This window comes from Folsomia candida, unplaced genomic scaffold (assembly GCF_002217175.1).
Source record: "Folsomia candida strain VU population unplaced genomic scaffold, ASM221717v1 Fcan01_Sc002, whole genome shotgun sequence".
In the NCBI taxonomy this organism is placed as follows: domain Eukaryota; kingdom Metazoa; phylum Arthropoda; class Collembola; order Entomobryomorpha; family Isotomidae; genus Folsomia; species Folsomia candida.
Window position 1 is genome coordinate 11,205,893 of NW_019091194.1, and position 25,237 is coordinate 11,231,129.

General features: G+C 37.1%; 6 protein-coding genes across 10 annotated transcripts; 4 read left to right on the plus strand and 2 right to left on the minus strand.

The window, feature by feature from the left end:
* Nucleotides 1–983: 983 nt before the first annotated feature.
* Nucleotides 984–9,234, plus strand: LOC110843432 (sodium channel protein type 10 subunit alpha). 2 transcript variants are annotated; one of them, XM_035848514.1, is made up of 18 exons: nucleotides 984–2,383; nucleotides 2,543–2,769; nucleotides 3,375–3,503; nucleotides 3,602–3,684; nucleotides 3,806–4,178; nucleotides 4,266–4,371; nucleotides 4,538–4,903; nucleotides 4,974–5,090; nucleotides 5,204–5,354; nucleotides 5,449–6,068; nucleotides 6,146–6,316; nucleotides 6,405–6,536; nucleotides 6,650–6,841; nucleotides 6,940–7,029; nucleotides 7,162–7,386; nucleotides 7,472–7,622; nucleotides 7,708–8,991; nucleotides 9,077–9,234. In XM_035848514.1, exons 1-17 carry the CDS (start codon nucleotides 2,084–2,086, stop codon nucleotides 8,472–8,474), a joined length of 4,200 nt encoding a protein of 1,399 aa, XP_035704407.1. In that variant the 5' UTR covers nucleotides 984–2,083; the 3' UTR covers nucleotides 8,475–8,991; nucleotides 9,077–9,234. The 2 variants fall into 2 exon arrangements, with proteins under 2 accessions (XP_035704407.1, XP_021945088.2); XM_022089396.2 differs by having other exon boundaries at nucleotides 985–2,383; nucleotides 4,974–5,117.
* Nucleotides 9,235–9,504: 270 nt separating this feature from the next.
* On the minus strand, nucleotides 9,505–11,950 carry LOC110843433 (methyl farnesoate epoxidase). The gene is made up of 9 exons (XM_022089397.2): nucleotides 11,619–11,950; nucleotides 11,436–11,543; nucleotides 10,887–11,305; nucleotides 10,674–10,791; nucleotides 10,544–10,582; nucleotides 10,342–10,486; nucleotides 10,109–10,226; nucleotides 9,875–10,022; nucleotides 9,505–9,784 (listed from the first exon to the last, which is right to left on the minus strand). The coding sequence occupies exons 1-9, from the start codon at nucleotides 11,839–11,841 to the stop codon at nucleotides 9,603–9,605; spliced, it is 1,500 nt and encodes a 499-aa protein (XP_021945089.1). The 5' UTR covers nucleotides 11,842–11,950; the 3' UTR covers nucleotides 9,505–9,602.
* Nucleotides 11,951–12,128: 178 nt separating this feature from the next.
* LOC110844956 lies at nucleotides 12,129–13,271 on the plus strand. Its single transcript, XM_022091296.2, has 4 exons — nucleotides 12,129–12,384; nucleotides 12,464–12,712; nucleotides 12,805–12,971; nucleotides 13,067–13,271. Exons 1-4 carry the CDS (start codon nucleotides 12,267–12,269, stop codon nucleotides 13,223–13,225), a joined length of 693 nt encoding a protein of 230 aa, XP_021946988.1. The 5' UTR covers nucleotides 12,129–12,266; the 3' UTR covers nucleotides 13,226–13,271.
* Nucleotides 13,272–13,347: 76 nt separating this feature from the next.
* LOC110844952 (5-oxoprolinase) lies at nucleotides 13,348–25,133 on the minus strand. 2 transcript variants are annotated; one of them, XM_022091291.2, is made up of 31 exons: nucleotides 24,974–25,133; nucleotides 24,784–24,900; nucleotides 24,600–24,708; nucleotides 24,401–24,530; nucleotides 24,256–24,311; nucleotides 23,931–24,175; nucleotides 23,681–23,843; nucleotides 23,531–23,613; nucleotides 23,262–23,460; nucleotides 21,128–21,197; nucleotides 20,751–21,064; nucleotides 20,485–20,686; nucleotides 20,187–20,403; nucleotides 19,941–20,082; nucleotides 19,599–19,864; nucleotides 16,322–16,384; nucleotides 16,192–16,251; nucleotides 16,091–16,118; nucleotides 15,997–16,014; nucleotides 15,829–15,910; nucleotides 15,712–15,745; nucleotides 15,583–15,644; nucleotides 15,360–15,519; nucleotides 15,234–15,288; nucleotides 14,921–15,153; nucleotides 14,710–14,821; nucleotides 14,479–14,637; nucleotides 14,305–14,370; nucleotides 14,177–14,229; nucleotides 13,623–13,908; nucleotides 13,348–13,555 (listed from the first exon to the last, which is right to left on the minus strand). In XM_022091291.2, exons 2-31 carry the CDS (start codon nucleotides 24,825–24,827, stop codon nucleotides 13,502–13,504), a joined length of 3,765 nt encoding a protein of 1,254 aa, XP_021946983.1. In that variant the 5' UTR covers nucleotides 24,828–24,900; nucleotides 24,974–25,133; the 3' UTR covers nucleotides 13,348–13,501. The 2 variants fall into 2 exon arrangements, with proteins under 2 accessions (XP_021946983.1, XP_035704408.1); XM_035848515.1 differs by having other exon boundaries at nucleotides 24,784–24,893; nucleotides 24,974–25,128.
* Nucleotides 16,381–19,369, plus strand: LOC110844953 (GRB10-interacting GYF protein 2). Of its 3 annotated transcripts, XM_022091294.2 has the most exons (6): nucleotides 16,381–16,910; nucleotides 16,983–17,068; nucleotides 17,160–17,549; nucleotides 17,664–17,820; nucleotides 17,898–19,137; nucleotides 19,230–19,369. In XM_022091294.2, the coding sequence occupies exons 1-5, from the start codon at nucleotides 16,904–16,906 to the stop codon at nucleotides 18,941–18,943; spliced, it is 1,686 nt and encodes a 561-aa protein (XP_021946986.1). In that variant the 5' UTR covers nucleotides 16,381–16,903; the 3' UTR covers nucleotides 18,944–19,137; nucleotides 19,230–19,369. The 3 variants fall into 3 exon arrangements, with proteins under 3 accessions (XP_021946986.1, XP_021946984.1, XP_021946985.1); XM_022091292.2 differs by having other exon boundaries at nucleotides 16,381–17,068; XM_022091293.2 differs by having other exon boundaries at nucleotides 16,381–17,068; nucleotides 17,160–17,540.
* LOC110844955 (peptide methionine sulfoxide reductase-like) lies at nucleotides 22,088–23,254 on the plus strand. The gene is given in 4 exon segments (XM_035848516.1): nucleotides 22,088–22,263; nucleotides 22,342–22,459; nucleotides 22,544–22,680; nucleotides 22,758–23,254. Coding segments are annotated over 4 exon segments (654 nt in total). The 5' UTR covers nucleotides 22,088–22,102; the 3' UTR covers nucleotides 22,996–23,254.
* Nucleotides 25,134–25,237: the final 104 nt, after the last annotated feature.

The following is a 25,237-nucleotide window of genomic DNA, read 5'->3' on the forward strand; positions in this document are numbered from 1 at the left end:
ATATGCATAACGTCCTAGCAAATCTATCTTCGCAATATCCTCTTGAACTTGCATTCGTGGGTTGAAAATTTCTGCAAGTTTTTATATGAAAACATCAAATTCTATTAATAGACGTCTTAAGTGTAAAAGAATGCGTTGTAAGGAGGAATAATTAGGCAAAGTTGGTGGTGGTGTCGGAGCTTGTAATTACAACTGTCTACGTAGAGATACTAATCGTCTAAAACGAGTTTAAAATAAGTGTCGAGGTCGAATTTAAAGGCCAACAGTTCTAATTTGTCATTAATCCTCTTCCGCACAATTAAATTCGCACATATCATTTACTTGCAAAACTAATGCCACCAATCGAGTTATTTAGCCGCGTAATTAATATAAATAGCCTTGCATAGCCTTCTTCCAAATTCCTCTAAAAAATTGTGACACATTTACTTGTAAAGAATTCTGTAAATTATTCACAAGCATTTGTCATACTATTTACTATTAAAATCCGGTGCATTAAAAGCTTATTGTCCATTATTGTGATCCAACAGTCCAAGTTTAAGACAACCGTATCGCGTTCCAGACTAAGAAACTCTGAAAATATTTATCCAAGAAAGAAAGCGAACACAATAAACGGTCTAAACGCAGTCGACGTAGTAAAAATTGCCAAAGCTCTTTTATCCCCCAATCCGTAATACGGATTCCGTATATGCAAGTTGTGTTTTTGTTGCGCACACTAATACCAGTATTGTACATGCTTGCAGAGGAGAACAAGAAGGTATTATGTGTATAGAGTGCAGGTAAGCACTATGTATGAGTTTCATACAGGTTGATGAAAGTACGAAGGGATAAGTGGTGTATTGAAATCGGTTGTATGAATGTCAAACTTTTGCCACACCACTAACTCGGTTTGTTTCTTATATTCGCGACCTACAATGCCTTGTCATACAACAGCTATTGGCGAAACCCCGAATTCCGGTTGCTGGTTGAGTCGGTTAGACAGGCAGGCAGGCAGGCAGGGATGGAGTCAGCTCTCAATTCTATATGACGACAAAGTCAATTCGTGGGAGAAAATACTAAATACAGGACCATACACATGGCACCGTGCCGTCCATGTGAGAGCTTGGTTAGAGGAACACGATGTTGCCTTATGTACAACTAGATTTCGAATGGTAGTGTTTAGTTTTAGTTGTTCGTCCATCGGGTGGTTTTCTCTCGGACTTATTGTGTCTCAATAGAAGAGTCTCGTATTTTATTATTAATAATACACCAGGGAGTCAAGATACATATATATTCGTGCTTTATACGAGAGTGCACCTGTGCTCTGCCCTCTATTTCAGAACAGACATTATCGACATTATCAGATAATCAATAATTTATCAGATTAATCGATAGGACGGACATCCGAATTCCCAAACTCAGTGTCAGTGTTTCACTTTACTCGCGATACACATTGGTCTCGTCGTCTCTGTGGAGGAATTAGAATGAAGGTGAAGAAAAAGGTGTGTATCGTTCATATCGGCTTTCGACTTCTATTGCCCCACTCCAACTGAATGACCAAAATCTAGCCAGCCCATCAGCCAGAGGAAGATCACACGAAAACGGTACCGTAGTTTGCGGCAGTGTCCCACAAAGCCCAAGCTGTACATTGGTAATTCTGGCCTAAAAGTTACGAGCAAAGTAAAAATTGACACCAAGCCTCAACATGACCGCTAAATTTCTTGCAATTCTTTTTAGTATCACACAATGTTTACATGTATAGTTCGTACCAAAAATGAGAACCCTCGAATGGGGTAAAAGTGTGGAATCCCAAAATCCCGTGATTCATCCTCAAAATCAGTTCAAATTTTATTACGGGTAACAACTTTCTTATGAAAACAAAGTGGTGGATCAGTGAACAAAAACCAAATGTGCGAAATAATATGTAGGAAAAATATATACACGTAAAAGTACTACCTAGTTCTTCGAAATAGGAACTGTCTCGCAATTATTCACATATTTAGTACTTTATGCAACTGCATATTTGTAACCAATCAAGTAATGCTAGCATAACATTCTTCGAGGTTACCCAAAGCTGCTTCATACGAGTCGTCCCAATTTGGACGGAATGTCTCAAGAAACCAGTGTTATATTCACACCTTTGAGAAAACCATGTAATTCCGGAAGAAATCCAGATGCTGAAAATGTTCCTTTTACAATATCTTCGAGGCAATTAAACCTAGACTTTGATTTACCTTCATCAATCACGAGCAACGGTGCAAAGACATGGTTGGATCATGGACAAAAGAATCAATTAAACATAAAAGACGGGGAGTATTTGCCACAAAATGAACGAGATAAATTTGATTATGAGAACTTAGCCTGTAAACCCTTGGAGGAAGTAAACCCAGAATTTTTACGTGACGAAGTAAGCTTTCATTTCATATCCATATGAACATGTAACTTTATAAACGGGGAAATATTGCGACAATGAACTCGTCCACGAGTTCATCATGATCACGGTCGTGCGACATTTGCACAAATTGAATGCTTATGATTACTCTCTGATTTGCTTAATTGTTTGCAGACGTTTCTAGTCGTTGGACGAGATGGAAAAGTTCACCGCTTGTCTGCAAAAAAGTCTGCGTTTATTTTTAATCCTTTCAATCGGCTTAGAAGAATCGGAATACTTATTTCATGGAATTGGCAGTTACCAGTGCTAACAGGGATTGCATTGGGCTGCCTTTGTTTGTCTTTTATTCTGCCAAATTATGCGAGTAATTCCATTGCAACGCTTGTCTGGAATTTCACAAGGTTCGTTTCGTTTTGTTCACTTAAATTATTTTTATGGTAGCAGCAGCTTGAAACTTTACAGATGTAGAAACCTCCTTCAAATAATGTTTTAAAGGATCTATACATTACGTGTGTACTTGGCAGAAAAGTATTTCGTATATAATAATGATAACAAAAGAAGAGGAATGCATACTTCAAACATGTAACAACGTTGTATACATATGTATATGCCTATGTGCATGTATATACGTACGTATACTAGTTCAATTAGCTTATTTGTAGGACAGAAAAGCGTCGATAAGCCTGAGAAATGTGGAAAGAACTTGACATTTTTCAGATAATTGGGTCTGTCATTGATTAATTACTGCGCATCGTCAAAAGCTTAGATTTTAATTTAATCAAACAAGAGCGAAATACAATAAATTTCAACTTGGTGGGTCTTCCAAATTTTATATTTATGTATTCCCACAATCCCACTAATGCATTCACATATATACATTTGTATATAAGTACACGCAGATATACGTACTACCTATTTGCATAGCTCGTCATATTCTCACTGTGTGCACACGCCGCAATTAGTGAATTAAAATGTTTTCACGACCAAAAAATTTCTTTCATTTTAGATACGTTTTTGGAGGACTTCTTTTCTCTGAAATATGTGCCAACGTTTTAGCGAGAGGGATCCTTGTATCTAAATTCAGCTACTTGCGAAGCCCTTGGGAGTGGTTGGACATCGCCATGTTTATTATTATGTATGCAAAGCGTGAAATTCGTGAAATTTGAAATGATTCATTTGTGTATTTGTATTCGCTGAATGGCAACTTTTTCATTGTATTGATCGTCATTGTAGATTTTTGAACGTTTATTGGAGAAGTTTGTTCCTACATTCCTTGTCTGGAGTTCTGTTGCTCAAATTCATTCCAATCGTACCTGGTAAGTTTTGTAGTCAAAAGACGTAATACCAAAATACCAATCAATCAATCAATATTATATGGGAGTAGTTGAGGCTTCAGAATATTTGACTTAATGGGTGTGGTGAATGTCTTTCATTCAGCATTAAGGACCGGATTTCATGTATTAACCACACAAATTCTCAAGAACCTCGTACCTGCTCTAATATACTCATTGCTCACACTTTGGATCCTGTCCATGGTCGGCTTGCACATAAAAAGCCATCAAATGCAAATTCAAAATTCGAACGCTGCAGATAACACTTCCTTCAACTGTGCACATCCCTTGACCCCAGATAAAGTAATAGCCAGAGGAGGAAGCGACGACAATCAATACCAAAATGAGTCTAGTGAATCGACAAGAAATTATGAACTGCATCTTCCAAATTCGAAACAAACCCCTTTTCTTCCACGACAATTAACAGAATGGAATACAAATTCAAGTTCAATACTCAATGTCTCCTTTAATAACAACTGGTAATTCCCCCAATGTTTCCTATTGCGCGTTGGATTCATATGCATCTATGTAAATATGTTACATGTAAAACAACTTATTTCTTTAAGCTTTGAAGATTATAGACTCATTGGGTCGACGTCCCGGATCATCAACATTTTCTTCCAAACGACGGGTATTACTACGTTTCAAGCCTTTGGGGTGTTTCCCAATCAGGTAAGAACAAACTATTGTGTATTATTTTCCATTCACTTTGACACATTTTATACGTTATACAATGTGCGTGCAGAATGCTCATGAAAAATTCGTCGTCAGTCACTACTCCATTCTTACGTATGCACATTCCACCGAAATCTTCACATGTCATTCCTTCTTAATGCAGATTGATCCACTTCTGAATCACTTCCTATATGTCACCCTAACTCTGGTCTTCGGGACTTTTGGGGTGAGTGTTCTGGCAGCTGCGAGTATTGGATTTGGCATATTCGATTTCCAACCCCACCACCACCACCTCCACGCCCACCAAACGGGGCCTGTTGGACATAAATTTCCGTGTCTTCCACGATTTCAACTACCTCAGTGTGATCATGGTGCCTTCAATGTGTTTAAAAAAGTCTTGTTTCACCCGTTTATGGAACTCTTTATGACCACCGTCATTTGTTTGGACATTGTTTTCCTGTCGTTGACAGTTTCCCACACGCTGAATGAGTATGGCTTCGTGTCCTGGATTCTTAAAAATGGACAAGAGGTTCATCCTTTCTCATAGTGAATTATTAATGTCTGCGCATGCTAATAATATACAGTTTTCTGAATTGCAGGCGTTCATGCTGCTTTATGTGGTGGAGACACTGTTAAAACTGTTTCTAACTCCTTCAATGACAACCTGGTGGACGTTCCTAGACTTTCTTGTTGCAACGATCTTCGTTATAAATAAGGTTTATCCGTTGCCAATTTTGGTGCATGTATGTACATATATGCGAAAATATTTTACCCAGATCTGTATGCATGCATGTATAGTTTATCTAACAATGATTTATTTTATTTGCAGTTTAGAGTAGTGAAAATTATGTCTCGATGGCCAACTTTGCAGCTAATATTCTACGTATTTTTTAAAAGTCTTTATTCAAGCCTGTCCTTCTTGGCAATCCTCCTCTTGGGATTATTTAGTGTAAGATATGGAGTAGCAACGTACATTGATGGTAGGCAATAAAGTAAAATCACCGTCATTTCAATATCGATTATGAGATTATTGAAACTAAATGCAATGCACTTTGTTTTATTGGATACTTTCAGGTTCAAATGTTTTAAATAAACGGGTGCTGACTTGGCTGGACGAGCTATTTCTATTTAATAACTGGACAACGGTCTTTGAAAACTGCAAGACTGGGAGTGGAATAATAACCTTATGTTTTGCAACCTGGTTGTTCGAAATAATTTGTGGCGTGGTGTTTGCCTCTGTGATATTCGTAACTGTGATTTATTACACGTGTGACTTGGCTTCAAGACCAATGGATTGTTGTTTTGAAACTGAAAATTACAAAAACTTGGAAAAAGCTATTTCACTCTTAAAGTCGCAGCTTCCAAAGTGTTTCTCATCATGCATCAAAAGCAACGAAAGGTCAAATTCGTGCCCTTCTCCCCCTAATCCAACAGCAACCAGTCCCAGAGTGAAAGTGATTCCTACTGATCTTCCAATCCCTACCTCAAATGGTGGACCCAACAATAACGCTCATCATATTATGGCTCACCATGTACCTAAGATTATAATTAACGACGACGTTGAGGAGTTAGGTCCGGACGACTCTCGACCACAGCAAAATTCACAAGTGTCTTCCATGATGCAGTTTGTTCGGCAATTTCAGTCCACCAGGTTTTTCTCTGTTGGAGTAATATTAGGGGCCTCTGCTGCTTCCGTGAGCATAGTTTTTAATTTTCTAAACTTTTTAGCTTGAAGACAAAATGATAATCATTAATTTGATGTAATTTATAGATTTTAAAATTTGATTTATTACAAAGAATGTCTCCGTACTTCAATCCAAGATTGTACATTGATTTCCTGTTTGTCTGCTATTTTCTGCTCATCTTACTGTGGAAGCTGGTTAAAAACAATTTCAAATCGCTAAAAAGTCCTCCTTGGCTGTTGGATTTTCTCATAGTTTCGGTACGCCACCATTATCAAAAGTCATTACGTAATGATTATGCATGCTTAGATTTATGTATGTATGCGTATTATGGTTGTCATTTAACAGGCCAGTGGTTTCACACTTTACACTTCTATCTTGAGTAAAGTGAGCCTTCAAGACATTCCTGCAGTCAAATTGATTACCTCATTAAGTTATTTTCGGGCACTTATGCTTGTCAACCGATTGGAATGGCTGAAGGTAAGAATTTCCATTGGTTCTATTTTTACCAATTTTCGATAGTTTTATATTAAAGAAACCTTCAAACCTATGGACGGGTATGTATTTTAACATGGGTTTTATTAAATATATAGATGGGCCTGGTTGGAATCACTTCTGTTGTTCGTGCTTTGTGGAGATACCTCTTTGGACTGTCTGTTTTATGGATTTGTCTTATTTGGTTGAAGAACAATTACGAAACAACACTGAGCAGCAGCAAATGGTTCACTAATGATGATATTAGCCGTGAAATGACAAATGCAAGTCTGGGTACAACCGTTGCAACAGTACGCAAATAATACTGATCATTAATTTAATGGACTAAATACATGCTTTCCTCTTGTATCTACATATGTAAATATATTTGGCTTTCTTTCCCAATTAGATCTCAATTAAAACAGGCCTGCTCTTCGTCCACATTTTACTTTATGGAGTTTTTGTAGGAGTTGTGATAGCCGAACTTTTGAACAGCGAGGTAAAAGTCTAACTTTAGTATTAAATACCAAGTCTAAAATTAGTTTGATTTGTATCAAAGCTAAAATTAAAACGGTATAAATGTTTAGTTTATAAATAAATTAGCTATAAATCGATCATTTGTTCATTCTAGTTGCTCGCTTCGTTCATGACGCCTGCTCAATGTGCGATTTATAAAGACAAGAAGCTCAGCTTTCACCGAGAAAAGACATATCACATTCCAGCCCCAAAACAAGCAGGCCTATGCAGTCAAGTAACGCATTATGTAACGCTCACACATGCTTTTGACATTACTGTGATGGTCACCATAATTTGCGACTGTTTGGTGATAACTTTTCATCATCTTGCGACATCGAAGGTTAAATTACAATACATATTTAATTATACTTGCAATATTCTCTTTTTACATTGCTAAGTGCTAATTTTTTTCTAAATTTTTGTAGGATTGGCGAATTATTTGGGGACACTACCCGGTTTTCATTATTCTTGTGTATATGTGTGAATTGTCAATGAAACTTTTTGGGTGGAGAAAATACTACTGTAAATCGGCTTGGAATTTGCTCGACTCTGTTATAATAGCTGTTGGAATTATAGGTGACACAATTATTCACCAGAATTGTACATATGTACATGAAGAATTAGGATGTGTATTAATGAAAAATCGTATACGTTTTTCCAGATATTTTAGTTTTCAAAATTCAGCTCGGATTTGTGACTGCGGAGACAATTAGATTTTTCCGAATACTACGAATCTTCCAACTGCAAATTTTTACAAACAATGCCAAACTTGTCTACATTTGCTATTCATCTTTACTTCGAGTTCTTCCCTGTGTGGGAAACATTGTTTTTCTACAAGGAATTCTCCTCTACACGTTCGCCGCAATCGGGCTGAACAGTGGGATTAATAACAGCACAATAAGTTCTTCCAACAATAATAATATGAGCTCACTTGGTGATTTTCAAGGAGCTACGAGTGCTTTAAACAATATTTCAGTGTCTTTAATATCACTTCCATTTTATGGAAGCATAAACTCTTTCCAAATTGCTCAAACACATTCGTGTTGGTCGGAGTTTGTAGGAGTAGCTTTACCCGTGTACGTTTATTCGTTTATTATTTTAAGCCATGTTCTCATCGGGAGTTTTTTTGCAATTGTTTTGCATGAAATTCTCAAAACTCTGAGTATCAGTCAATCTTTGTATTCAAAACATGAAGAATTGCCTCATCACAGCGATGATGTAAATGAGAACAAGTACAAGCATACCAATGGAGGATTTCTTAATTGTGATTACGCAAAAAGTCCGGACGAGCCCGACTCTGTCTCAACAATGTTAACTCCAATGTCTGATGATCCTTTAGACGACGGGGATGAAGACATCAAGTACCCAATTAGAATGTCTGCTAATGGTTACATTCTTCATGTAGAAGCTATTGTTACAACTGTTTGATTATGAAAATAAAGTAGAAATTATTCGAAACTTTTGTGGACACCATGAATCATCGTATATTTATTTTTGTATGATTTACATACAAATGAGTATATTCAAGACTGTATGCCCAAAATAAATTTCCATTTATTTAATATTTTGTGTGAAGCATTTTAGTATATGTACTGACTCTACACTGCAAGTTAGAAATAGTTAAAAACTGGCAACAGACTGAAATTATCTTAATAAAATTATAAATACACACTCACATAGCTTACTTGTCTGGTAAATATTTGAGGAAAGTTGAAAAATGTCGAGATTTCGAGATTCTGATAATTGTGTTGCAGCTATCATTTTATTGCCAATAACATGTTTGCTAATCTTGTCATTTAACTGCAGCGAAATGGCGAATATTACTGCTAAATATAACGACGATTGTTCACCCTTCAGCAATGCAACTTCAGCATTTATACAAAACTTAACTAATTATGATACCAAAGAACTTTTGCTGAATTTCATTCAACACCGCGGATGCAAAGTATTAAACAAATATATTAATTACATTAAAATCAACAAATAATGAAGCCATATAATATATTAAATCTATCTTTTTCGATTTTAAGGGTACCCCAGATCCAACTACTGAGCAGAATTTGATGCTAAAATGTTGTGCATTAATGGGAAGCAATTCACAAGAATCCGCACATGGATCCTCCGAAATGAGTGAAGCTTGTTCTAACCTTAACCTCCTAAGTATTACGCAAATGGTGTGCAGTGAACTGTGAGTGGGTCGATTATTTAGTCATTAAGAATTATTTGGGAATTAACTGGCCTTTGTTTTTGGCCCAACAAGAAAAATGAAGAAAAATATCATGACGAATTTAAGAGTCTCTTAACATCAGATAGAGTGAGAGCAATTCTGGGAGGACTGCAATATGTAGATTTCCACAAAACCATGTTGGCAATAATTTACCAAAATGCTTTTCTAATAATTGTATAGAATTGACAAGTGGAGAGCGAAATTGGAATCGAAAATACACTTGCAGAAGAATATTTTAGAAATACAACTAAATGTTTATTTTAAATCCATATCATGTGTTACTTCTGATCCACGGGAATTGGCAATAAAATGATACATTGTTTCAGCTCTCAACTTCTTTGTTCAACGATTAACTCATACGGTTGTGGAGACAAGATTATGCCATAAATTGGTTCCGTTGTTGGCAGTTTCGTATCATGGACACGCCGGAAGGAGAAATTATGCAGCAGGTATGTGAAATACATGAAAACAGTGGTCCTTGCCAAGATCTCACCTATACACGACCGTCGACCTGCATAATTTTATGGAGCATTTTTAGTATTATCGTTAATGGTGTTTTAAATTTAATTGAAATGCGATATCATTAGCAGTATTTATATACCATGCCCCCAAGAAATTCCAATCAAGTCCACAAGCGAATTAAGTCCTCCATCAGGGTTCAAAAACCTCTCTGGTCGAAATTTGTCTGGGTCTCCCCAAGTTTCTTTGCTTCGCATTACACTGTACGTGTTGAAAGTTATTGCCGTTCCCTGTATATCAATCGATTGAATATATACACAATCAACACATAACTTCAATGTCCTTATTTATTTTGTAAAATTTATATTTCAATTACTTTCGGAATAACGTAACCATCGTATGTATAATCTGTCATTGCTTTTCTTGGGCCAGAAATTGGTAATATATTACTCATTCGAAAGGCTTCCATCAGTGTGGCATATGTGTACGTCAATCTAATTGGAAGAATCAGATTCAGCAGACATAAAGCATCAAGGAAATTAGAAGCAAACTATCTACTTGACGTGCAAATATATTAGTTATGAGATGATGTACTTAGCAATCTCGTACTTTGTTCTTTGTGAGAGAAGGATAGGTGTTTTCTTTGAAGGGCAGACAGAGTCGAGTTCCTCTTGAACTTTCGTTTGGACTTCAGGATTCAGTATCATGTACAAAATTGCAAAGGCCAGAGTGTTGCTAGAGGTCTCAAATCCACCTTAAATTTTTATTTAGTTAATGCGACTAAAATGTATGCAAATGTGACAATGTGTACCTTGAAACATGTCGTAGCAAATGATCATAAACTGCTCATCTACATATGTACATATGACATTGTTAAATTTTTGTAAAAATATAAAGTAAAATATTTAATGAACATTAATTCATTTAAGACAATTCTGAACCTGTGAATGCTGTCGTCAAATCTCCATCCTGGTTGTCGATTTCTCTCAAAAACACATCTACGAAACTTTGCGGATCTGTTTTATACGTTCCTCGACTTCGATGTTCTTGCATAATATCCTGTAAATGGTTAAAGTAATTAATTAAGGTTCTTATCTCATCAATATTTATATCATATGTTTATGTGAGCAATAATCTCTGTAAGCATAATATACCCTGGCAAATTGATGAATTTTTCGATTTCCATGCATCAAAGAGGAATAACCAGTCCACTCAGGAAACAAAAACCTTATGAAAGGAAAAGCTGTTATTATTCCAGACCCAAAACTTCCAGTTTGAAACCATCCAGAGTTAATTTCTAAAAGCTTAGTGAGCTTGGGGTCATCGTGATCATATCGCTTCGCTGCCATCATTGTCCATAAAACGTTCATCAAACTGGGCTGGAAAAATCGTTCCATCAGCACCTTTCCACCATTCACTTTTGAGGCGGACCGAAGTCGCTTGTCCATACATTCTAGCTCGAGTTCGACAATACTTTCCATCGAAGCGCTTTTACCAAACCCAAATTCTCTCAGTGCCTTTATGACGAATGTCTTGAGCTGTTTCTGCAAATCTCCGCTGGAAAATGCAATCCCTGCAAAATAGCGACATTTTTCGGGTTCTAATTATTGATATATGTATCCGCAAATACCCGTTCGTATCGTGATGCAATCTATCCTATATGCACTATGTATGTACATATATGTATGCATATATGTACGTACCTAGCTCTTTTCCAAAGGATCGATCTTCCAAAATCCCTGTCCATAGACGACCGCTAACCTCGTCTTTATCCAAAATAGCTTTCATGACTTTATGGGATGAAAGTACAACTGAAAATTAAAGCAATTTTCTAATTCAAAATACTTGCGTACATTCATTTAAGTATAGATACGTATGCAGTTTACCCATTTCTTGCAGCCCAACTTTCACACTCATAATTTCCCCATATTGCTCAGAAAGTTTATGAAATGCTCGATACCCGAATGGGTGGGCTTTGGCCATTTGAGGTAAGTTTCCAAGTATTGGGTACCTTGCAGGGCCAGGCGGTAACTTTCTATTTCTCCGCTTGGTTAACAAATAATAAATTAACAGGGCGGATACCACACACGTGAAAAATGTTGCAAACATTTTAAATTTGTATAAATCCTATTTTTGTTTTCGAGCTACAAATATCTGTCTTTGGTAAATGACGCAGATAAAATGAAAACGAAAGTCACCCATGCATTATTTTGCAGTCTTAGAATACATAAATGTACCATCACGTCATTGTTAAAGTCGGCATATAATCTCAAAGTTAATCGCGTTGTATTGTATAACTCAATTTTCAATTAACGCGAACATGAACTTTTTATGCACATAACATATTAAATTATAGTAAATTGAAAAAAAACATCAAGAGTGCTGATAACCTATGATTAGTTTTTGCGACAGCGGAAAAATAATTAATTCCATCATACTTTGACCACCACACGACACCGCTCATAGTATTTAGCGCATGTAATTTGCCGATTATAAATACATACACACGTTGTACGTACTGTACGTGCATACATATGCACACAATGGAAGACGGAATTTCATTTGGATTGATTTTACCGGAAAATGCTAAAGACGTTGCTGATTTTTTGCTGTCTAATTTTTTTCCAAACGAGCCAATATCCCGAGCACTAGGTAACTTTTGAATTTTCTAGCAAACTAATATGCTTAGTGGGACTAATGCTGATTTTCAAATAAATTTTACGTCACAAAGAACTTCCACCTAATCAAGTTCAGCGATGGTTTACACCCACCATTATTGGCAGTGTCCAACAAGAATGCTGCATTCAAGCGATTGACATAAAAACCGGTCAAATTGTCGGAGTTGCAATTAACATTTTAGTCGAGAAAAACTTGCAGGAACCAGAGTCTGTAGGGGAAGGAAGGGGGCTGTTAGACCTTCTTGATGTGACGGAACCTGTGATGGTTGAAATTGCTAAATTCCTCGGCTTCCTCAATCAAGGTGTAATAAGTATATACTTTTGAATGTAGGTATTGAAATTAATTAATGGGACCATATATAAAATGTTGGCTACTTAATTGTTCATTTTTAAGTTCCAATGCAAGTTTATAAACCCGGCATGGACACTGATGGACGGGTTAGGACGGTGAATTGTGTATACCTGAATGTTCTCCCTGCATATTGTGGAAAAGGGATCGGCAAGACACTGGTTGATAAGTCTGAGGTTATTGCAAGAGAAAAAAATGCTGCCTATATGCAGGTAAAATTAAATCGCCTTTATAATTGGAATAATTACTTTGAATTAATAAAAGGACCCCCTTGCTTTAATATTACGTGTATAAATGCATATTTTAGGTGGATACAACTTCAGAATTTTCGTACCGCATATTTAATCGGTGTGGATTTTCTGTCATTCGAGAAATACCATTGGCAGGACATCTGAGGAATATTGAAAGCATAGATAATGGTGTTCATAAACAGGGAAGGATATTGCTAAAAAAGATACGTCCTTGAAGTACAAATATTTCACAAGACAAAATCGGCATCGTTTCTCCCATCGAATGTAGCAATCAATTCAGTCCCTTTTATCAACCATTGAATTCCTATTAAATTATTTTCTAAAATAAACCGTCCAGTCATTGCTCTATATTTTTATTGATAAATAATAAATATCAAGATATACTACTAATGAATTTGTCCATCAATATACAGATACATAAATATATGCATCAAACTTTTATTCACTTCATTGGAGGAATTTATGCATGCATGTGTTTGACAGACTACGATTTAATCGGCAGTACCATAGGCACCTCCACCGGGGGACAGAAGTATAAATACGTCCTGAAAATATAATGCAATTAAGAATTAATAAATTAAGTTCATATTTTTATACCAAAAAATTCCTTACCCCAGGCTTCACAGGAACTGATGTCTTTGCGCCAAGGTTGATGGTTTTGTTTCTAGTCTTTAGTAGATTTTTCCCCTTGCATCCATCCGACCCCCCTTTCATTCCATACGGAGAAAACGCACGGCGTTCAGACAAAACAGATAAGGTCATATTTCTTCGGAACATAACTTCTCGGCGAACGCCATCTCCTCCGTTGAATTTTCCAACTCCTCCAGTTCCCCTCTCCAAACTGAAATGTTGAAGAATGACTGGGTACCTCTTTTCTAAAATTTCTGGGTCAGTGATCCTAGAATATGATTTTTATATTTTAGTATATAATTTTGCTAATAAAATAAAAATGACAACAAATCAAATGCAATCAACAGTACGTGGCTCAATGTAACCAATAATTCGCACACAATTTTTTAATGTACTGCATCGAATCTAGGTTCAAGAAACTTTTTGTGACACTTGAAAATCTGATTGAAAATAAAGATTGGCGTATAGATTATGCTACAAATTATGATTTCCTTGAAAATTGTAAATCTACACAATAAAAAAATTAATTAAATCACCTAGTGTTGGTCATGTGTGTATGAACTCCAGATCTTCCATGCCATGTTGGTCCCTTGAGAAAACAGGACAATTAGTGATTATAAAGATGATTTACTAGTACGAAAAAATTGAATAATTATGTTCATACAGCTCCAGCCCCACCAGCAATGGTTTCGTAGTACCCAACAGTTTCATGCCCAAAAGTTACATTATTCTAAAAACAAGATAGACGTACAAATTCAGAGCACTTCCTATATGTTGGTATGTCCATAAATACACACGTCGTTTTACAAGTCCTCAGAAATAAGAAAATTTACCGTACCATACAACCTTGTGAAGCCGCACATGCTTGAAAAGCTTTTAGAATGACATCAACAACACGCTGTGAAGTTAAGACGTTTCCTCCAACAACTGCTGCATCCTCGGAAGGACAAAGAATGTTTCCTTGAGGGTTGATAATTTTAATTGGAACAAGACAACCCTGTGTAAATTGAGTATTTTATTAAATAGCAACATAACGATAAGACGAAATATATACATGCTGATTTCATGCCTGATTGAGTGGGATATCCTGAGCTACTAAACACCGAAGACAGTAGATTATTGCCGACACTGTGATAGCTCTTGGTGCATTTAGGTTTCCCCACACTTCATAACCAGTTCCGCTATGTAAAGGTAAAACCGCATACGTATTATCCATTTTTATAAAATATGTCCAGTATACATACATTAGATGCTATTTATATGTATTGTAAAATCCTTACGTAAAATCGAAAGTGGCATTTCCCTTATCACTGTCGATAGTCACAGTCAGTTTAATCTCAGTTCCATCATCAAGAAAATCACTAGCTTCCAGAACGTTGGTCCCCAAGCTTTGGCCAAAATCTCGTAACATTTGCCTTACGGCTACCTCTGCATTAGTTTGGATATGCAGCATGTAAGCTTGAACAACTTCTAAGGTATAAACGTCTACCAAATCCAGAATTAAATTGATGCCCTGAACACAGGAAAAAAACATGAGGGTATATTGTTGTTTTTATTTATTTTTGAGTCTTGGAACATTTTTATAGAAGTTACCTTTTGATTCGCAGCGACTTGTGCTCGTAAGTCTGACAGATTGTCTTGCAAATTTCTAATTTAGCAACAGAAAATTATAGAATTTTAAAATGTGACCATACGAATAAAATTAAGTCATAATTTAACCTTGTCCCAGAGCTGCCTGGGTATTTTGCTGGAGCATTAAGCTCATCAATCAATTCCTTCTCTCTAAAAGTTCCCTCAGACACAAGTTTGAAACTTGTGAAGACGGCACCCTCCTCCCACAACGATTTTGAATGTGGTGGCATGGAGCCGGGAGTAATTCCTAAATGGTGCCACTCATTAATTTCCTTGAGCTTTTCTGATTACAATGCGTGCTAAATATTACCTCCGATATCAGCATGGTGTCCCCGACTCGCCGCAAAAAATATTGGCTTCCCATTTCCACCTCTAATCATAGGGCAACATATTACGAAAAAAACATTAAATACGTAGAAATACATCATTGTATATTTACGATTTAAGGAAGACTGGAGTTATTACAGTCAGATCTAAAAAAAATAGAATGAAAAGGATACCGTTGTGTTCTGTTTTTCAATTTCAATGTACGGACCTGGTAGGAATTATTATTTACCTGGAAGGTGTGACCCACCAGCAATGGGATGATTGCTCAAAAGAACATCGCCTGGCTTTAAATCGTCGACCAAAGTTTGAAGCTAAAGTCATCAATGATAGAATAATGATTAAATGAATTATAAAAATAATGATTGTGAAGTAATTCAACATGTATGTATTTTATTACCTGATATTGCACAGCTTCCTACACAGCACACAACGTGTAAATTAATAACAATTTAATTATATGGTGGCATGCAAATGTTAAATGTACACCTTACCTGCATGGCACCTAGGTGAACTGGAATACTACCCAAAAATGTAAAGATTATAACCATTGACATTAGCTCACTAATTATCAGTAGTAATAAATCCTTCATACTGAGGTGCGTTGCTGACGAGTCCCCCGTCTGGGCCGAATATTGCACATGAAAAGTCCAGTCTATGAAATAATATTTACGTCGTTCAATATGCATAGTCACAAATAATTAGGCAATTATGGTTTACTAAACCTTTCTTTAATATTTGTGGAAATAGAAGTCCGTTGTAAAATTCTTCCCATTTGTTCCGCAATACTAACCAATTATTGTTTGGAAAAAATATCATTAAATTTACAACAATAAGTTTATCAATGACAGATCTTCTGACAGTATTTATTATTTTGATTGTGGGCGTAGCTTTATGTTTAGCTGCGTATTATGGAGAAATGTGAACTAAACGAGTATTTATGTTACGGTGAGACAAGCACAACTTTCTTCTCAACTCTCTCTCAACAGCGAACTTCAAAACTCTTGTCGTTCGTCCAGGTTTACTGTGCAATCAGCACAACATTTCTAACAGAAGCTTTGTAAGAAAACAAAAGTAGGTGGTTTTAGTTTGCAAAATGCCACCAAAATCTACAAAACTGTTGTTGCCAAAGTCTTTTGCATGGGTCCGAAATTCTCGTTTAACTGATGATGAGTTCCAGTCGAGGTGGGCACAGTTTTGTTGCTCCGCCGAGCATTCAGTAGCACAAACTGAATTTAGAAAGCACAAAAACAATATTCTATTTCAAAAACGTTGGGAGCAGTGGTTAGAGATGAAACTGGAGAGTGATGAGAGGTAATGGCAATATTTGGTTGTGCATTACATGTTTTGATATAACTAATACCTTAAAATTATTCAATTTTTTAGTCGGCGACAAGCTAAACGTCGGAAACATGAGGATGCAGATTTTCAACATGTTAAAGAACTTCAAAAACAAGAGTTGGAACAGCAACGTCAGCTTAGAAATATGGGCTACAATTTTTGTCAATATATTTATGTCGATTTGTACTAATTTGAAATATTTTTTGTTTGTTTGAGGAACAGAGACTGGACAATGAGCGTAAGGGCCAGGTCGCAGCTGAACGTGAAGTTAAATTTCGTCAAGAACGAGAACGTGAATTAAAGCTGCAACAGCAAGCCCAATTTTCATGGAATACTGCCACCGTCCAACCTAATGCATCTCAAAATATGGAAGGTAGTGACGAATCCAAAAGTCTGTTAGAGATCCAACAAAAAGAAGCAATAAAGCAAGAAAAGGAACAAGCGAGTCAGAAGAAAAAGGCACAACAAGAACAGCTCCGTCAACAACAAGCTCAACAGCAGAAAGCCATCAATTTAAAATGGGTCGACAATGCTGGTGCCGTTCCGACGAAACAGGCTCCCATCAAATCTTTAACTGAAATCCAGGCAGAAGAACAAGCCAAGGTGCAAAAGGTTCATATTTGATTTTATTACAGTTACATGCAGTTATTGTCGTAGTTTTGACTTGTTGAAAACCTCATTAGTTATGCATAGATTTGGTTTCCATTAAATAAATTTAATTTTTAGCAACAAGACCAAGAACGTGAGAAGCGGGCCATAATTAATCAACAACAGCAAAAACAAGCTGTATGGAGTGCTCAGCTACCCTGGGCTGATCGAGCCCTAGCCGGTACTGGGGGTGGAAGTAGTAATAGCAGTGGGGGTGGTGCCAAGAAAGTAACTGGTACGTATTTTTTTGTAATTAATTGCATAAAATAAAAATACTAATCATGAGTAAATATGTGTAACATATGTTATTAGGTGGAGTATGGGATGACTCCTCCATGGGCTCGATGGCGTGGAAACTGAAAGGAAGCAATAATCCTCTCCCCTCTTCTGCCCCTTCTTCTTCAAGCAATAGCAACAATCGTGGACCAGCAGTCGGAAAAAAGACCAAAGAAATTTCGGATGACTCGTTTATGAAGCTATTTTCTGTTCAACAAGACGGCGCCGCTACTAATCAGAAAGCTGGAATCAACCGACCAAAGATGACACAACAGGCCGCTGATGAGTTTACTCGCTGGTGCTCAGATAGAATTCAGGCCATTGCTTCCGGTTCCGTGGACATCCCCACATTCGTGTCCTTCCTCAAAGAGGTTCAATCTCCCTACGAAGTGGGAGACTATGTTCGATCTTATCTTGGCGATGGGAAGGAAGCCAAGGAGTTTTCGAGAGAGTTCTTGGATCGGAGATCCCGTTGGAAGAATGCACACAAGGGGAACGGATCAACTTCACCAATGGAGGATAATTTGTGCCGACCAGCCTCTGTCACCAACCCGAAGTCCAGTAACACAATCATTTCAGATCGCGTAGCGTTGCAAATCCTGCCCAATAACCAACCTATCACCTCATCGGATTCGTCGTCAGTTACCGAACACGCAGTTTGCAGGGACGAGAACAAAGCTCGTGATGGACAACAATTTATGAATTGGTTGGGTTTAAATATGCAAGACGATAGTATTCTGCAAAATTATATGCAAACACACGCTCCAGGTTTTCGGACTGAAATCCTCTTCGCTCAGGACATAGGGTATTACATACGTCACTCTATCACACACCGAGAACGTCTATCAGGGCGGCTAAAAAGTATGATCAAGTACAATAAGTCTGACAACAAAAAGGCTTCAGAGCGTGCCCATAACTCTAAACCAGAAAGAAAATTGCAGATGTCAATAAACCGTCGCTCATTTTATGAAACTGCACGAGCTAAAGGAGGAATGCCCATTCTCTATTTAGCAGGCGTGTTCCAGACTACAGCTGACATTTCCTCGTACCAGAAAAGACTCTTAACAGGTCAGACCTGTTAAGGACAATGCTGACACTGCGAATTTATCCAGGAAAGTGGCTCTCGCTTGGTATGTTTGCCATGCGAAACAGCCACTTCTCGAACGATAGTCAAATTTTTTGGTACCTACATCAGTCGTTCAGATATTGTCTTGAAATGTTGCCGATACTCTGCGACGATATGAGTACTGCAGAAATGGGGGAAGGATTCCTTATGGTAATATACATGTATATATACGTATCAAATTGAAATTGTGTAACAAGTTTGATGAATGGGAGTAATGAAATTTTATTGTTATTTTGATATAGCATTACTGTACGTTCAGCAATACCAACAAAGGCACGCAGCATTTAGTCGGACCAGCTACAACTCCTCCCCGACAGCTCCGACGAAAAGCTGAACAATATGTTCTGGATAAAATCCCCATGTTCGTATTGGTGCCAGATGATGTTGACCAATTTCCTCCTAATCGTGCCACATTACAAGAAGTGATTTCAAAGAACGCTGGCTGCCCAACAGAGGGAGACCCCACAATAAATGGCGAAACATCGAGAATGTTGACATTGAACTCCCCCGGAAAGAACCGGTAGCTACTTGTTAATTGCGGATTCGCACACGAAACATAAAAATAATGTGAATCGCTTTGTTATGAATAAAAAAAAATGGTGAAAACAAACCTCATGAATCGATGCGAAAATATACTGAGTTGAATTGTATCAAGTTCTGTCCCAATTTTAACTCGCCTACCGAGAGAAGATTCCAACCGGACTAAAATGTCCCCTTTCTTTGTTATTTCAGCAATAGCTGCTGGTTCGATTAAAATTGTACTCAAAGAATCCATGATTATCGCCGGTCCTTGGATAGAATGATCCGATTTTAACTCGCTTAATAAATAAACTGGAGATTCTACAAGACCAACGGCGTCAAAATAAACGTCACATTTCTAAAAAATTAAATATACCCAAGGTTAAAATGCTTAATTTCATTTGCGGAAATTATTAAATTCAAATTTGGTTTACAATTTTGCAGTCTGGTATTTTGGAATCAGCAATTTCTAAATCTTGTCCAGAATCCTTATCAGTTAGCCCAACCGCACGAACTCTTATGTCGTCAACTATGATATCTCGTCCTTGGATCGTGAATCCAAATTCCTTGCTATACCTAAATTTTATAATTTTAATACATGTTACATGAATACCTGATGTCTGGAGACAAAACACTATCCCAAATAAATAATTCCTGCAATTAAAGCAATATAATTTTACCTCTCCACAAAACTGGAAATAAAATCTCCATATTTGCTAGTTGTTTCAGAATTTGTAGTATCTTTTGGAAGGCACATTAAGGCACAATCTGTTCCATCGTAACGAAGATGTAAAAATCTTTCAATCTCCACTTTAAAGAATTTCATAGATTTGGTCAAGTGTTCTGTGCAGTGTTTTTCAAGGTCAGCAAACTTTGCGTCGAAATACGAAATAGTTTCTGCCCATTACAATATTAATTATTATATTTGCAAGTTTTAGAAAGATTATTGATATATAAATCATAAATCATCGTTCATACCTTTTCTATAAACCTTTCCAACAGGTTCCTGAGCCTCGTATACCACATCGGCCAAAAATATTCCAACTGCACTTAAAATTCCAGCATATTTCGGAACAAAGACGGAGGAAATCCCCAAAGAGCTAGCGATGGCACAAGCATGTTGCCCTCCAGCTCCTCCAAAGCACGCCAACATGTGAACAGAGGTATCGTACCCTTTGCCCTAAACGAAATAGTTATAAACGCGTCGTCTAACTAAGGTAATCGCAAACTATGTATTTATTCACTTGTGTGATGGCTCGTATCGGTCGACACATCGTTTCATTTGCTACTCGAACATAGCCCATCGCGACTTCATGAACAGTCATGCGTTTAGCGTCATTTTGCGCTTCCAGAAATCTGTTAATTTCATCTGTTAGTTTGTTGAACAATTCCAGAGTTTTGTCTTTGTTTAGGGGCATATTATTATTAGGCCCAAAGATTTTTGGAAAAAATTCGGGAAGTATTCTTCCAAGCACGAGATTTGCGTCCGTGATTGTGAGTTCAGAACCTCCTTTGTCGTAACACACTGGTCCCGGTTGCGCCCCGGCAGATTCTGGACCTAATAAATTTCACATTTCTTGTAGAATTTCACTTTTCACAAATTGATGAAAGGAGAGCTTACCCACGATAAACATTCCAGATCGGAAAAATAATTTGGACCCACCCCCAGCTGCCACTGTAGAGATGTCGAGCTATTAATTTAGAAAATAGACGAATTAAAGATGTATTTATTACCAAAATTGAATCATATGTAAAAAGTTGCATAATCAGCAAGCCAAGGAATGCACCAACTACATAAAGAAGGTTGCATGCATAATAGTTTTTTATATGCAGCGATAAGCAGCCTGGGAATATATTGATTGACAACGCGTAAATATTGTCGCTAGTTAAAAAGAAGAGAAACCCATTTCATTCTAGTCATTCGTCATCCAGTTGTGGTACGGAATACTTGTCCAACTCGAGGGAATTTACATAAGTATGCTAAAAAAGTTTAGCTTATTTGTACAGCAAATTGGGTGCACTTCCGACAACCAGGTAAGCTTTACCACTGGATATATATATGTAAGATTTGGACAGCCAATCTTAGGATTAGATATGATATCTGTGTATTCTTACTACATAAAGACAGTTTTACATATTTTACATTTACTCAAAGGTAACATGAAAAATCACGACTGAATTGCTAATTCGCACCTACCTTGAGTCTATCGTCACATAAAAACATGAATTGAATTTTGCATAGGTTGTATGTTACTAGGCTATATTGCAAGTTAAGTGTGCCAAGGACATTACGCCAAATTTTCCTCGTTTCCTTCTCTTTACAAGTAACCAAACCATACATAAGTATGTACATGTGCCATGTGTACACATACATACATCTCTGCGAATATAATCTATACTAAAATGAATAAACATAATAATGTGCCAATATGTACATAGTAAATTGACAAAGAACGTCTTCTAACAGCCGTGTACTTCATTATTATATCCACCAAGTTCGTAAGCACAACTCATCTCTTCATTTCAGATTCTTCAGCCTTCCACGGGAAGTGATCATCGCCTTAATACCACAACCAGAACAAGGAAGGGAAACTCAATGGGAGATCAAGTTTACGAAGGGTGGACAGGAGAGAGGGCAACGTTTGGAATGTCCTGATTTTGGTTCCCCGAGGGGCAGTTTGGGTGTGCCCCAGGGGTTATCAGAACCAGAGTTGGTTATGCTGGCGGATCTTCTGTGAATCCAACTTACCATCGAATGTAAGTCGATTAAAACACTGATTTTTAAACTACTGATCAGAGTGTCTCATGAGTATTTCAAGTAAAATATTCTTGTAGGGGCAATCACACCGAATCGGTTGACATTGAATATGACCCCAAAGTAACATCATACAGTAACATGCTCGACATATTTTGGAAGAATCACGACCCAACAACCAGCAAGTGTTCCAGACAGGTTAGTTTGTTGATGCAAATAAATATTATGAGATTATGGTTTTCCCTACTCATTAACCAGTTTTATCATCATACATGATTTTAGTACATGTCAGCAATTTTCTACCACAATGAAGTGCAAAAGAGATTGGCAAAGGAGTCAAAGGAGCAAGAAGCAAAGAAGAGGTCTCGTCCCATTAACACTGAAATTTTGTCAGGAAAAGATTTTTACGAAGCGGAAAAGTAATTTTTATGATTTATTCGTATAAATAAAGTGAGATCAACTAAATATAATTAATTGTTTCCTGTTTTTTACACAGTTATCACCAAAAATATTTGCTCCAGAGCTATCCACGAATCTTATCCCAATTGGACATTGAGCCTGGAGAACAACTTGTTCGTTCTTTTGTGGCAACCAGATTGAACGGCTACATTGGTGGTTACGGAAGTATGAAAGCATTTGAGAATGAATTGGAACAACTTGCACTTCCGCCGCAAGTGGAACAATCCATCAAGAATCAAATATCGAATAAGAAGCGTTCCGACATTGACTGTTGATCGCATTAGTGGGAGTGACAAGCTCAATGGCACATTCAATCAATTTATCGATTTCCAAGTTCTTTTGAAGTGATTTGTGGGAAATCCTTGGCACAAAAAGGAACCATAATCGCGGATGTGCTGATCATTCGAAGTCGATAAATTAAATGAGTGTGTTGATGACTTATAATTGTTGATGTATTTATAATTATAAACTTTTGTAAACTTTAATCTATCAATGCAAAAAGTGCAAGTATTAAAACGGGTGGACAAAGTATAATGCTTACTTGTGGGGTTTGAATAGTTACTCCAGCAGTTATGGATTCGTATGTGTGTTCAAAATGCCCGTCATATCTGGATACGTCTGTAGAAGTCCCTCCCATGTCGAACCCAATCACAGGAACTTTATATTCATCGTAACAGCATTTTGAATAGCCTACAACACCTCCAGCCGGCCCCGATAATATTGCACGACTGCCACAAAATCTGAAAATTTTGAATATTTTCATAGGTTTATACACTTTAAATCCGAGATATTAATTACAAGACTACATACTCTTCCATGGGGGTCAGTCCTCCGTCACTTTTCATAAAAAGTACTTGTGATTGTCCCAACCCCGTAAATCCAGACGAAAATCCCTGAAAAAATTATCAATCTTTCATACACCCACTGAATAAATTCGGGTTAATAAATTTTGAAGCTCACGTTCAGATATTCTTTAATCAGAGGGGTAAGATAAGCGTCTGCAGATGTGGTCGTACCTCTAGGAACAGCTCTTATCATTGGCATTACCTCAGAAGACAGTGAGACATGAGAGAACCCAAGACTTAATGCGAGATTCCGAAGTTTCAATTCATGCTGAGGATAACTAATTATTTTAAATAATTGACACATATTTATCCTAAGCTCCCAACAAAATTGCAAAAACCATAGATCGTAAAAACACGTTTCTTACGAGTAGGAATGAAGTAATAATATGGCAATTGACTTGATGCCTTTGTTCTTCAACCCAATCAATGAGGAACGAACCGAATCCAAATCAATTTCTTTTGCGATCCAAACTTTTTCATTGTTCAGAGTAGTACCGGTTTTCCAGGATTCTTTCAACTCGGGTGACAATTGGCAGTCCGTCCTGTCCGTGACCACTCGCTCGTCAATCTCTAAAACTTCTTCATAAAGGTTCTCCAACATTGCTATGCTCTACAATTAAAAATATTTAACAACACAAAAGTCCGTAACACATAGCTAGCGAATTCATGCAAATAATGACAAGATCTTACCAGGTCAAAAATCTTTGGTCGGGCTTGATTTCCAATGTGTAGTAAATCTCGAAATCCTGTTGAATATAAATAATCACAATAATTAAGAAAATAAATGGAAATTTGTGGGTCGAATTGGAATTACAAAACATTGTTATGTTATTACCGGAGGTTATCAGTAAAGCCATCCTTTCGCCTTTTCGTTCTAGCAATGCATTTGTTGCCACCGTGGTTCCCATTCGGATCCATTCAATTGCAGAAGCGTCCACTGGTCCCTTGATGTCCACCCCAGTCTCCTACCCCATGTTTACATGTTTGAATAATAATGCATGCAATTCCAATATTAATCCAAATTAGTCAAATACTTGAGCAATGATACGACGAATCCCTTCCCGTGGAGCATCAGGATATGACTCATCCACCGAGAGCAACTTCATGACCTTTATTTCGCCCGAAGGGCATCTCGCTATGATACTTAATAGAAAAATATACTTGTTAAACTTACCTTATAAATACCTTTATAAACTTAGTTTTAATATGTTATATTACTCAGTAAACGTGCCTCCACGATCGACGGCGAATTTGAATTTCATCTTGCCTAATGATTGTGGTCACACCGATTGCCTGGGTTGCTCTTTTCCGGATTTATTTATGCTCATCTACAATCTAAAGTTGAGTTAGTAGGAAATTATTCGACTTAACTTATTTTAAAATGGTTATATATGTTGTCAGTTTTTACCATCAATCAGGTTGTTGATTCTTTGGCCGACCTTGGTAGTATTATAATCTTCCTTCGTTAAAATAATCCAGCCAGATTATTTAGACGTTGCTGAATGTGGTCAACTCAAATATGCTTTAACAGATCTTTTTCTGCTGGTGTTTTTAGCAGCTGCCACATGAAACAAACACCGGTCGTATGTACATCCATATGTACACATATCGATCCATATACCCATGCATTCTAAATCTCTTGGTTATGCAATCTATTGATAACTTCAAAAGA